Source organism: Quercus suber, unplaced genomic scaffold (genome assembly GCF_002906115.3).
Source record: "Quercus suber isolate HL8 unplaced genomic scaffold, Cork oak 2.0 scaffold_185, whole genome shotgun sequence".
NCBI lineage: Eukaryota > Viridiplantae > Streptophyta > Magnoliopsida > Fagales > Fagaceae > Quercus > Quercus suber.
Genome location: NW_027069643.1, coordinates 532,296 through 546,606, shown reverse-complemented (window position 1 = coordinate 546,606; position 14,311 = coordinate 532,296). Strand labels below are relative to the sequence as shown.

Here is a 14,311-nt window from a genome sequence, read left to right as displayed (position 1 = left end):
TGACACCAAGGTGATGATTAGATCATTAGAGTTGAAACAACCTTAAGCTCACCAGGTCTCTCTTTGTCAAGTCTTAAAAAATCCGAAAATGCTTTACCGGTATACTCTTGTGTGCATCCGCAAAGAGTTGCAATATGCCAATATCACATAAGGTACTCCATGTACACTTGAATGAATGTTGCATCATCCTATATACTTTAGTTGTTTCTTTCTTCAGAGCCCAGAAACATAAGAACATTCAGATGAACACCTCTCACAGCACCTCTGTTTTTGGCAGGTCAACTTTCATAATTCATGCCTCTATAAATTTTTTTTTATAGGTAATAAACTTTATTGAAAATAAAAGTACAATGAACTTACGATAGTAAACTCACTGCACTGAAAAGAATACAAACCAGTCAAAAAGAAAGACAAACGGAATTAAGAAATTCAAACAAGGAATGACAATGTGTAAACCCCCACATACGAGACTAGTCAAACAAAGTCCGAAGTAGCAGAGACTTTACACAGTCAACAGTTCTCTCACAGTCAACTTTCATAATTCATGCCTCTATAATAAAAATTCTAGGTAGTCTGTTTGGTAGCCTCATTACTTCCATCAGAGATTTGCTAGAAACAGACTTCTGAATATCCATTTCTTCTGGTAAAAGAGATTCTAAGAACAAGTTACTATATATGGGAGAAAAAAAACAAGTTATTCAAGTATCTCATGATCAATCTCTAGCTTGTTCGATAAGAAAATAAACCAAGTTTGAATGTATAATCTAATTAGTTTGGTGATAAGTACGAGTTCTGTTCATATTTGAAATAAAATGAACAATTTTTAACTTTTAATGCTTTAGCTCAATTTAGGTTGTTTACAACTCTAATTGCTTGTGGCACTTGCTCTATTAGTAGCCCATGAGTTCAGTCCATTCCACCAGGACTAGGTCCATTTGGTAATTGGCTTACCGGTTTGCCTTTGATTATGTTTTTGTTGTCGAACATTTATCAATCTTTGATTTGCATATCTTTGGACCCAAATTCAGATATGAAGGGGGTGGGGAGGGAGGGGGGTTGAACAGTGCTAATCACATCAATCTTGAAAGTAACAAGTCTAATGACAACTATCCATGTATCCTTATCTCTATAAGGTTAGCATGACAACAAAGACTAATGCTAGAGATACTATAAATTTTATTACATTGAGCTTACAAACTGAAGTGATACAAATCACAAAAAAAATAAAAATAAAAACTAAACATTCAATTATTAGATTGTTGAAGTCCACATTAGTTTGCAGTAACTTTAGCATTCTCCATCAGCAAATAGATAAAATAACAAACAAATTATTAAACAATAATCAACACTAATAATGAGTTCTTCTCAACAAAAAAAAAACATTAATAATGAGTTATAAATGAGAGGAAACAAATGTTGGGTGAGGAGAAAGAAAGAGAACATTCTATAAACTATATTGCATATTCAAGTTTGGTTCATTTTCTTCTCGAACAAATCTAAGCTTGTTTACAAATTACTTAATTAGCTTTCTATTTTCTTTTAAACAGTAAATACCATGGCTAATTTTTATTTTTTACTTCATAAATTTATGCTAATTATTAACAACTAAATTATATATTTTTATTTAATTATATAAACCGATTCTTGCTCCTAAAGATATAAAAATTATATTTACCATCATTGTTAAAAAGTATTTAATCTTTAATAAAAAATGGATTTATATTATCAATAAATTATAAATAATAATTTTATTATTTGATATATTGTGAACTTGTTTTCAAATTTGCAGTTTTACACAATACAATATAGAGGCTATATAATACAGATTGAATAAATATATAATATTATATATACTTAAATCAAATCTTAGTTACAAAAATGTAGGGTCTAAATTCTCTACGTAAACCCAAAGACAATTAATTTGTAGAGTATGGGTCAAAGAGCTAGAATTAGCAAAGGATTCATAACAAAGGATTATCACTCTTTTTACTATTTATTCATCAGTTTCCATACATTCCATGGTTTGCTTCAAACCCTCTCCCTCTATTATATAGCCACTCTCACCCTCATCTCTACCGTCCACGTGCTCCCTATCCATGAACTTGCTTAAGTACCTGTCACGTCAGGCAGCTTCTTTTCATCTCTGTGTGAGTGGCGGTAGGTTAGGAAGTACTGTTCAGAGGTCTTCTCCACATAAATGCGGCCAGAAAAGCTGTTGCAATGCATTGAATACGGTGGCAGCAGCCTTTCCCTCAAATATTTCCTCATCCTTATCGTTCCTGAACATGTTTTGAGCTTATCTTGACCAGGTGGAGTCCTCGGACAATCAATCAGGCTTTTCCCCTACTCAGTTAGTCTCCGATATCATGTCAAAGTAAAACATCTTCTTCGGATAGGTGATGTCCTCCTCGGATTGGAGATATCCTCCTCGGACAGCGATGATTCTCTACAGGAGGATTCCACTTCACTCTGGGCCCTGCATTCTCCGCATCTTTCTCTTCGGATGTGAAACAGTCCTCTCATGGGTATTCGGCCCATTTACTTGGGCCTGGCCCCCTTATCCCCCACAAAAAACATTATTTTATTTGAGTATGACTTGTTTAATAACAACATCTAAATTTGTAATTGAGCTTAATTCATCTATTATATAAATAAATAAAAATAAACAAAGTTTTTTCTTGTTAAATCAATTTTATAGCCTAACATTTTAGAAATTCCCACTAAAAAAAATCTTCTCAAAAAATAAAAAGAAAAGAAAAGAAAAGAAAAAAGGTTTTGTCATCCCATGATCCTATTTTGGTAATTTTTGTCTCAGAATGTTCAAACCCAGCTAAACCCTCTCACTCCCAGTTGCCAAAACCAAAAACCCTAAACTAAAACCTAACATTTTTTTTCTCTTCTGTCTTCTCCAATGGCCTATCGATGTAGATCTCTTTCACAACCAACATTCTCTGTCTTCAAATCGGCATTCACCAAACCCACTGTTAAGCCCAAATCGGCACCTTCTTTTCGCACAGTCACGGCCCGCTCTCCTCTCACAACTCCAGGGCAAGCCCCCTTAAACCCTTTTTCCGCCATTTTTGTCATTTTTTTCAATTCTTCGAATTTTGACCGTTGGTGCTTGAAAATTGTAAATTCAGGTCGATTTCTCAAATGGGTTTTCGTTAAAATCAGCAAATTTTTTAACAAAGTTGCAAAATTTTGAAATTTCAGGTCGGTTCCTCAGTTGGGTGCTCTTCAGTCTCTGCTTCCTCTCCACTCAGCGGTCTCTTCGGCCCGGCTCACGTCGTGCCTTGGACTCGATTCTACGAGCTCCAGGTCGTTGTCTCAGGGTATGCTTTGCAGTGCAAACCCAGGAGTTTGATTTTCTCCACTGTTTTAAATGTAGTATCTGTAAGCAACTTTTTACTCTATAATTAATTGGTATTGGATTTCAAGTCTTCCTGTGTTTGTAATTTGATTGATTGCTTATAAAAGAATAAGCATTTGTTATTTTATAGGGTCTTTTTTTGGCATACAATATTGATAACTCCTTTAAAGGTCCACGCTATCTGGTTTTTCTGATCTTTTGCCTCTAGCGTGAATTGGAAGAAAAGATATAGTGTGTAGTTGAAAGGATCGTATCCTTTTGCCTCTGTAGCAGTTGGTTTTCTGCTTGGATGAACTAACATTTGTTATTTGGGGCACAAATATTCTTCATTAACGGTCTACCGCAAAGATACAGTTTAATTTTCTTACTTAATTTAATGCTTAAGGTTTGTTCTGAACTATTTAACGTCCCTGTAACCTTTCTTGTTATTTGATATTAACTTACATTTGGTTGTTAGACATGTGCTGGGCCAATGATTGTTGGGACCAAATGGAATCTCCTCCCCCACAAATGTGGAGTGGAGGATGAGGTCCCAGTTTCAATTCCACACCTGCATGACACACCCACTGACAACTCCCATCATATAAAATAGGTTCAATGTCCAATTATGAAACCACTAGAAAAGAGGATGAATTGAAATATAGCTGTGACACAAAAACTAGGTGCAAAGAACCAACTAGATTGACCTAGTGATAGATCAAGAATATGGAAAAAAGAAAAAGGTGAGTGTGCGTGGCATAGAAAAGCAATGCCCAATACATATTTGAAATGAGTTCAATATCCAATCATGAAACCCTTGGAAAAAAGTGGATGAATCAAAATTTATCTGCGGCATGAGAACTAGGCTCAAAGAACCTACCATACCGACATAGTGGATAAATCAAGAATATAGATACAAAAATAGCAATTTTGTGTGTGTGCGCGCATGCTAGGTGAAAGAACCAGCCTTTGGGATGCAACGGTCTCTGTGGGATTGACATATTAACTAACTAGTCTCTTGAATAATAAAATTTGGAGTCAAATAATAATTGCAGGTAAACTATTAGTTAGTAGGCTAATGTTTGTCATCATAATTCATAAGAGAGCCAGGGTGTGTATTAGACTTTTTCCTAATGTACCCTTTTGCAGCAAGGCATTGCTAGTTACTACCATGGACATTGCTGGATCACACAAGCTTATGCCAGCTACTTTATAAAAGCATTGCTTGGGGTAGCCCATATTTTTGGACCTACCTGCTGTCCGGAGTAGAATTGCCCAACTGCGTAAACCCTCTCTTTCATTCATCAATAGGGCCCTGGTTGGTCACTTCTCTGGGGGATTTGCTAGGTGGACATTATTGAATAGCACCTTTTGATGAGAGATATGAACAAGAAACAGTTCTTCAATCATATCTGCACCAAAGTTTTTCCTTTTGGACAAGCTAAAGGCTAATTGCAGCAGGATAATATATGTAATATTTATGTTCATAAAAATCCTATCATTAATAGGCTCTTGTCAACTTAGCTCTTTATGTGTGGGCTTTGATTTAATTTATTTAGGGCTTGGTTTACTAGTCAAGGTAGAAGCCATAATTCTACTAACTTATCAACAAACAAAAAAAGTTCTAGTTCTACTAGGAGAAGTTAAGCTTAAGAGTGAGCTCTATGAGTGTCTTATTGTACTCCAACAAGTGAGTTAATTAATAAAACTATTGAGTGTTTTGAGTATTGAGGCATATTGGCCATAGGGTTTTGAGTGTTTTGAGTATTAACAAAACTCTCTCTCTCTCTCTCTCACTCTCAGATACTGACAAGTGTTCACATTTCTGTTCACTATTCACACACACACACACACACGTGTGTGTGTGTGTGTGTGTGTGTGTTCTATTAATTATTTTCTTTTCCTTCTCTTTTGAACCATAACTCTTCTTCTAAAAGGTTTTAAACCCAAGATCCACAAATTCTCTTAATCTAAACCCACCACAACCACACATACACAAATTCCTCAATTTGTTCTATGTCGGAGGGGCAGCTTATTGATGAAAATGGATAGAGGGAAAGATAATTAAGGGACTGCTATAAAGGTAGCTTGTAGAAGAGGAAGACCAAGAAAGGGGGAAATTGAGGAGACATTATGGTGATTCCTATTATATTTTTGCTTAAGATTTATATTGATAGATAATAAGGTAATTTTGACTTACATCTCTTATTAAACAAAAAACCAAAGGGGGTACTTTTGACTTATATGGTATCATCCTTTAAGATAAAGGGTGGAATGGTGAAGTTTCTGTCATGATTATCACAAGGAGTTATTATACAAAGCTTTGAAAATATTACCAATGAAGAGACTTCTGAAATATTAACATTTTCTTGAAAATAAGTTGGGAGAGTTGTGTGGGAATTATTAATGATAATTTGATTAGTTACATAGGGCTTTCTCCCTCTCTTTCACACACACACAGAACCAGTATGCATCCTGCTGAAGATCGTCCGTAACAAATAAAACACAATGAAAATTTAATTTAATCTCTGTTTTTCTGTTTCTTTTTCTTTTTCTTTTTTCACAAATACAAGATGTTTATTCTTGTATTTGTATGAAAGTATGATGTGGAGCTCTGCTTGCACAGGCATACTGGTGTATGACCCAATGTTATCATGCTTGTGATGGTCCCCATCATATTTTAGTGTCATATACATTATGGTTCTTGGCTTTCAATGTTGTTTTCTTATGATAAGATTATAGTTTTTTTTTTTTTGATAGGTAATGATAAGATTATAGTTATTCTCAAAATTATCTCTTAGTGTGAGTTGCTGAACTATATCACTAACCACTCCCCTCCTTTCCCTTCTTTATTTCGGGAAAAGAAATATGTGTTTACTAGAGAATCATTTGTCATAAATATACTAACTTAAACATCAATGTATTGTCTCAAGGAGTTGTAAAATTAAATTGTTATAGGTTATATTGTTGGCATGACCCTAGACTTTACGTTATGTGATTAGAAGTACTTGATAGCTCATGATAGGGGTGTAGGCAGAACTGAGAAAACCGAACTAACCACCCAGCACCTGACACTGATTTGAAAAAGGCTTCTTTGATAAGCATGCACTAAGTCTAAAATTAATAGATTGCAAAAGCTTCTTTAGCTTTATGCTAGTCGTACCAGTGCTCATTATGCAATGGTATTAAATTCTTATAACTTGGGAATTTGACCTGTTTAATTGCACATTTTCTTTCCATTTTGATGAATTACATAGAGATATAAGGGTTGGTGCAAACCTTTTGCTTCTTTTTTTTTTTTTTTTTTTTTATTGGTAAGTTACACACACACCCGATGGGTCTTGAACCCAAGCCTTTACCCTCATCTTAGTACTTTAAAAGGAGGAGGTGCCTGCTGAGCTAGAGCTCATTGGCCCCTATACCTTTTGCTTCTAATTTGAAGCTTTTCAATGATAACTAGTCCAGTGGTTAAAGGGGCTAATAGATTCCAACTTAAATAACACTTCCTTCTTTGATAAAAATGGATGGAGGGTAAGGTTGTGGGTTTAACACCTATTGTTTATTTCTGTAACTTACCAATATATATATATATATAAACCAAGTCCACTGGTTAAAGTGTCATGATTACTTGTATTTCACGAGCTTAAAATACATAGACTTGGTTGCACAATCAATCTTGTAAATTTTTTCTTCGCACACTGGTCATCTGAACACCTTTTTATTTTTTTTGAATCCCTGATCACTTTTAGACTATATGAAATTTGTGTTCATAGTAAGATTGTCTTACTTTCATCGTTGGTTCAAGAACCAATGAGTATGTGCATCTTGCCAAAGTTGGGGTTTTTTCTAGGACTTCAGCAAGTTGAAACAGTGTCCAAATTTGACCATTTCCCATGCAAAACTTCCACTATTTTAATTTTGATTTGAAGAAATTTTCTAATGTTACCAATTAACTCAGGCCAAGATTCAGAATGATACTATCAAATTTGAATGTAATAATTTGTGCCAATGTGTGTACTTATTTGTGGTAGGGGGTTTTCAAGGTTTCAGTTGGTACCCTCTTGCAGTTGCAATTAGTTTATCTTTCTGGTTATTGCTGCTAATTTAATTAGCTATAATTATGTCCCCAACGAATTTTTTTTCCTCAGTAATTTCTTAATAGTTTTGGACTAAAGGATTAGTTTCTTCTGTCCTTATGGTAACAGTAGATGGCAACTATTTAACTCTTGCACTATAGTAATTAATCCTTATTTTTTTTTAATTCATTTGACTTTTAAGGATTATTTGCCTTAGTTAATTAGCTTCTTCAGAGGGATAGAAAAAATTAATGTCAAATAGCTTTCTTAAGGACTTATCTGTCATAATAAGCCCATTTCTTTTGTGAAGCATTTACTAGTATTGCATTGATTAATACATTGCTTTTTTCAATTTTGTTCAGAACTAGGTCTCAGTGTGCCACGATGAGACTACAGTTAGAAGATAGTGATTGATGGATCAGAGTCATGCTGCTCTTCTTGGATTGTCCTTTTCATTAGGTGGCTAAGAGTTGCTTTTGACAGTTCTGTATGATTGGGATATGGGTGCAAGAATTCAATTCTCTGGCTTATCTTGTTGCTAGAATTCTTGAAAATCTGACTCAGTGTTGATTTTCTCTATAGCATCAATGTAGTACAGAGCCATTTAGTGAATAAAGTTTCTTTGCAATGTGGTTTATCATTCTGTCCTTGCTCATGGAAATTATTGGCTTTCTTTCATTCATATTTTTACTTTCAAGACCCTTATATCAATGGAAACTTATATGGCGATCTTGATTTCAAAACTGCAGGCATCTACCATTTTGTACTTCTTTTTTTATTTCAAAACCCTTTTGTACTTCTTTTTGATAAGTTTATTTTGTACTTCTGTAAGAACTTATCAAAAAAAAAAAAGCGTACTTCTGTAAGAGTTAAAGGTAACAAAGTTGTGGTTTATCTACCATAAACTGATTTATATGTGATATAGATCTTCTGTATAAGATACTTATCTTCTTAGGCGACGTGAAGTGTACGTGAGGAAGTGGGAAGGTTTATGAGATAATGTCGCAATGTCTCCCATTTCTTTGAAAAGGAACTGGGCCATAGTGCCCATGTCTCAATGATAACAATACACTTGCATGTGAAAACTCTGCTTGTCTTTATCTTTCTCCACTCACTAACTGAACTTTCTTTTGCATCTCTACGTCTACTCATGCCCACTCGCAAGAATTGAGCGTGTTTATGCGTGATATACGCGTACTAGTCAAAAGTCTTGTAGTTTAGTGGTATTGTTAGATTATTTCAACGTACGAGTATGAATTCAAATTCATACTTGCAGTACCTGCCCCCAACCATTCATGCATGATTGCAACACCTAACCATCCATTTGGGTATATGAGAGAATACAATAAAATCAAATTGTCAAAATTTTAGTTGTTTTTTTTTTTTTTTTGGGAAAATAAATTTTAAGTCTTTTTCAATTCTGGAATATTAATCATATCCATTCAACTATGAGTGTCTAAGATCTGAACTTTCGTATAAAAGCTCTTCTGTTTTGTGGGAAAATTGGTTTGTTCCAGAATTTTGTTTGGCTTGTTAATTCTGATGAACAAATGCTTAACAATGGGTTTGAGCATGTATTAATTATTAATGAAAAGATAATGCTGCATAATTTAAAGGTTCACTTGTTAAACATGCAAGGGCAATTGAGGAAGTTTTCACTAATAAAAAGGGCTGCCAAGTGATTGTAGCAGAAGTGTCTATGAAAAGGACACAGCCTCTTGAGAAAGAACATGAAAATATTCCCCCATGCATCTATTAATTAGCAGTTGATGATAATTATCAAATAATAATAATAATAATAATTAGTATTATAATCATCATTGTCTTTACTCTTAATTAGCAAACAGCATGCATGGTACCACTTACCTTGTTAGGGTGGCATCCATTTATTTAGTGGAGTTGCCTTTTCTTCCATGAAAGCTAGTTCAACAAATCATCAGAATTCTGGAAATTAATGCCCTTGAATAATCATTAAAAAAGAACAAAAAGCTTTTCTTTTCCTTAGGAATTACTCTACGAGCATGGAAAATCATCTCCAAAGCCCATGGGGTTGGTGTCTGCTTACTGTCACTCAATTACAAAATATACAAGAGTGAATAAATAAGATGAGCAGCCATAATCCTAAGATAAGACTCAGACCAATCAAAAAATAGAAGAAAAATAAGAAAATTAAGGATAAGGCCAACTTTTTCTTAAAAACTCTCCTCAAAGTTATAAATATTTTTGAGTGAAATAACAGATATTAAAAATTTTATTATATATTCCAAACACTTTTCCCTTTTCTCTTCTCCATCTCATTTGGTTCCAAACATACCTTGAAAGTAAAATATGCATGAGAATTTACTATTCTCTCCAAATAAACATTAGGGAATACAATTTTTTTACCATACTAATAAGTACTCCTACTTTTAAATATTTTTCTCAAACAATTTCTCACAGAGTGTTATGTCTGAAGAAAAGGGTGCACTGTTAGCTCTTGCCGTGGATGGATAGAATTGCATTTGAATTCGTATTTGGATGACTATGGAGTTGCTGCTGCATTCATATCTGAATTGTTATATTTGAATTGGTATTGGTATTTGAGTTTCTAAGAAGTTGAGTCCCTTTAGGATTATCTGTTAGTATTTGGATAGTCATAGGATTATCTATGGTTATCTATTTGTCATTTGAATTCCTAGGACTTGTATTTAACGTGAAAGACAATGAATAAAAGGGCAGAGAATTATTATCCAAATTCCCTCTCTATTTTCTTATTTGGGAGACCGGTCATCTCGAATACGACCAAACAACTACCTATTCCTTTAAAGATTAAACCCAGTCATAACACAGAGAAACAAACTTTTATATCATAATTTCCTCACTATTTAGACGCTTAATATTGTCTTTCTTGGCTATCTTATTTTAATTTATTATGTTAACCACGAATAAAATTCTAACTAGAAAATTACTCAAGGAAGAAAACTAATTGTTGGCCAAAATCAAGTTATGAAATGTTACCATAACATGCATTAGATGATCCGGCAAAGTAAAAAAAACACTTAAATTCATTAAATTTACTAATTATATAGGCTATAGAATTAATAATTACTTGGAAAAATAAAATAAAATAGGTAATAATAATATAACTTCTTTCACTGATATGTGTCCACAAAATTTGACCAATTAGTCCACATTTACACTTCGATTTTTTAAGGAAATGATGATTTGATTCTTTCTATTTTTGTTTTTAAATAGAATTTTGTAGATATTATTAACACATTAAAATATTGAGCACTACGTGAGTACGTGACATTTTTTTTTTCACAAACTTGTGTGGGTTTGTGTTAGTGATGGCATCATAAACCAGTGGGTACTGGCAAAGAGTGCATGAGGCCATGGAAGAGTTACATGTGACCACCGCAAACATCGCTTTCTCTCATTCTGATATTCCAACTCTTATTTATTCCTATTTTTATCAATAAATATAGCTAACAAGACGAAGAAAGTTTAAAAAAAAATATATATATATATATATATATACTGGCTTGGACAATAATTGACATGCATAGCAATAATTCACTCCCAACATGTTGAATTGTTAAAAATTAGCCTATGGATTAGTGTTGCCTAGGATCGTGCATGCAGTAATAAATAAATATTCTTATAGCATTAATTTTTTCAACACAAAAAAAATAATAATAAAAAAATGCTAAAACCCACGAATCAAAATTCAAGATGAATTGTACGAATTTATTTATTTATTTATTTGGATCGTATCCTATGCTTTACACACCTATTGATAAATTAATAACACCTTGATCTAGCTCCTATGAAACACATTTCCAATCGACTATATATATATATATATTATTATTTTTTTTTTTGTGTGGCAAAATTATGTTTTGTTGACCCAAAACTAAATGAGAAGAGGCAGTGCTAGTAAATTTTTTTTTTTTTTTTTTTTTTTTTTTTTNTTTTTTTTTTTTTTTTTTTTTTTGCTTAGCTTAGAAAAATTTTGCTAAAAAAAATAAAGTGATATCAACGCGCTGTAAAATGAAACTGGTCTTCTTGTTATATATTTTAATTTTGCAAATGTCCAAAAAGAAAAGAATTAGTACCACAAATTATTACACAATTTATTTACTATAATTGTAATGTGATAAAGTATGAATAGTAAAAAAAAAAATATCAGATTTACGTATAAATGATAAGCAATCACTCAATCTGTTATGTTGGTTAAAGTTGTGAAATAATTTATAGTGCTAAAATCGCTTTAGTCCAAAAAGTTATGGAACTTGTGCAAAAAAGGACGGTAGCAGTAACAAAACTGCGGATACGCATCAGGTGCAATACCTAGGGTATTGCACCTGGTGCAATAGCTTATCAAAGGATGAGATTGAAAGTTGAAAAAGCAACTTTCAATCTCAGCCATTAAATAAAATATATTAAAAAAGAGTAAAAAAGTTAAAGTTAAAAAATGAAAAAAAGTTAAAAAAATTATGAAAAAAATTGAGGTATTGCACCAGCTGCAATACCCTAGGTATTGCACCTGATGCTGATCCCAAAACTGCCTACCAGAATTCGAGTAGCAGAAATCGATGTGGAAAGCTAACGAATCAGAGAGATACGCTAACATTCTCTGAAATGAAATGAGCTCATCACCACCGGCTACAGTGAGTTTTCACTGAAATTCATGTAGATGTCTAATACAATAATAATCTGCTCACGCACTTCGATTTTGAAGTCAATACCAATACATGCTCTCTTTTGCTTCAATCCAATCTATATAATAAGCTATATATGCACTCTTTGGAATACAAAAATTAGTAATTGTTTTTTGCTGGGGTTGAAAAGATAGTAAAATTTCTCTGTTACATGCAACCTAGATGATATATGCTCTTGCAAAAGGTAAAATGGACATTGGTGTGCTTTGAATTAACGAATGCTTTTAGAATAATTATTAATAATAAATTTTAAGAAAGTTTTAATATAATTTTTATGGTAAATATAAAATAAAAGAATTAATTGGCTTTTTTTTTATCTTATAAAAAATTTTAGAAAATATTTTCTAAACCAATACCTTTAGACATTCATCAACTTGTCACTTCTTCAATTGATAATGAAAAATGAGCGCGGTAATAACATTTGTATCAACTCATGCAAACATTTATATTTAGTTTAGTACAAAAACCTAACTTACTATTTTTACACAATCACTCTTCAAAACCACCCATATTAGATTATCTATTCTAAACATTTATTTCAATAAAATATTTATTTTTATTATTTCATTCAACATTTTCATTTTATTCTTCTAGAGAGAGAATAATTTTAATAAAATACTCATTTTACAAAACTACAATAACTATGTATATTTACACGATAGTGTAGTTTTTCTATATTTACACATCTTTACATAGTCTAATTGGGTAATTTTTTAGAAATGGATTTGCAAAATTTAGTCATTGTGCATTATTATACATGGACTGATGTTAGTGTTCAAGAATTTAGTTTCAACACTTTACTTAATTTATTATATAAGTGGTATATATTAAAAAAAAATGTTATACTTTAGAAAAAAAAATGTACATTCGTTATAACAATGAAAATAAATTGATGTTTCAAACAAGGCAACTTCAATAGAATACATAACTTACAATAAATAATTACTTCAATAAATGCCTTTAATGCCCAATAATTAGAATAAAAAACTTACAGAAGAAGTTACTTGTTTTAATTATAAACAAAATGCTTGGGCTTTTTTTTTTTTTTTTCAAGAATAAAAAGGCTTAATTAAATGGATTTTCCTTTTTTTTTTCTTTTTTTTTTTTTTTTTTAAACCAAAATGAGCGGCAATGATTCTATCCAATATCAAACATGCATATTGCCATGAACAATGTAGAGGAGTTAATATATGAATGACACATTTCGTGCCCACGAAAAGAAAAAGAAAACGTAACAAGTGCTTTATTAATTAAGGATATTACATTTTTATAAATAAAAAATTAAGGGAATTACATTTGTTTTTCCATTTTCAGCCTAAAGAATATGAGTGTAACACATATGACCATTATGTGTCCCGAGATACATGAGTTTTTAAGTTTATTTTAAGTTTTTAACCATCTTCCTCTAAAATTTTTTTATTTTATTTTAATCATATGACTTTATTAAGTAATTTAAACAACACATGACTAATATTACATAATTCATTTGATCAAGAGCACATGTTCTTTCTAAGTATCAAAAGAACATTTGAATTGTGACTTAATGACTAATTAATGAGTAGACTATAAATCGAATTAGGGGGAGAAAATCTACCCATAAATTTAAAATGGATACAAGGATCTCCACGTACGTAATTGCATGATTATAATAGTCAACAGTAACTTAAGGCCACAATTGGCTTTTTTTCTTGACATTTTATTAAGTCACATCCTTGATTGGAGGGTCAATGTTTCTTTATTATTTCATTTTTCTAAATTGAATACTAGGTAAAAAAAAAAAAAAAAACCAGAGGGAAGAACATAACAAAGATTGAGTGGCCAATCCAGGCAAGATCCTAGCTTTAGAAATCACTCTTCTACTTAGTGTCTGTTTTGAATACACTTATAAGTCAGCTTAATACTTATTTTTTTTACTAATTGCTAGTTTAACATGAATTACTTACGTATTTTATTTAATACTTATTTTTCTTACTAATTGCTGGTTTCACGGGAGTTACCACTTTGAAAGCCATGCAATTCTTAAAATAAGTAAAAACAAAACAAAAATGTTATATATATATATATATATATAAANTTCTTTCCATGAACAATCCATATCAGTTTGACACATGCTAAAACATGGTCCCAAAATTGAGTTTAATTTCTTTGGCTATTCACAAACCCAAAACTCCACTTGATAAATT

At 32.0% G+C, this 14,311-nt stretch overlaps 1 protein-coding gene across 2 annotated transcripts; it reads left to right on the top strand.

The window, feature by feature from the left end:
• Positions 1-2,796: 2,796 nt before the first annotated feature.
• LOC112029892 (protein NONRESPONDING TO OXYLIPINS 2, mitochondrial) lies at positions 2,797-8,068 on the top strand. 2 transcript variants are annotated; one of them, XM_065778533.1, is made up of 3 exons: positions 2,797-3,048; positions 3,214-3,332; positions 7,788-8,068. In XM_065778533.1, the coding sequence occupies exons 1-3, from the start codon at positions 2,912-2,914 to the stop codon at positions 7,811-7,813; spliced, it is 282 nt and encodes a 93-aa protein (XP_065634605.1). In that variant the 5' UTR covers positions 2,797-2,911; the 3' UTR covers positions 7,814-8,068. The 2 variants fall into 2 exon arrangements, with proteins under 2 accessions (XP_065634605.1, XP_065634606.1); XM_065778534.1 differs by having other exon boundaries at positions 3,214-3,393.
• The last annotated feature ends 6,243 nt before the right edge of the window (positions 8,069-14,311 follow it).

Excerpts from the sequence above, each read along its gene's own strand:
- LOC112029892 (XM_065778534.1), top strand. The coding sequence starts at position 2,912 with ATGGCCTATCGATGTAGATCTCTTTCACAACCAACATTCTCTGTCTTC. Across the intron at positions 3,049-3,213 it reads TCTCCTCTCACAACTCCAGG|GTCGGTTCCTCAGTTGGGTG; the intron begins GCAAGCCCCCTT and ends TTGAAATTTCAG.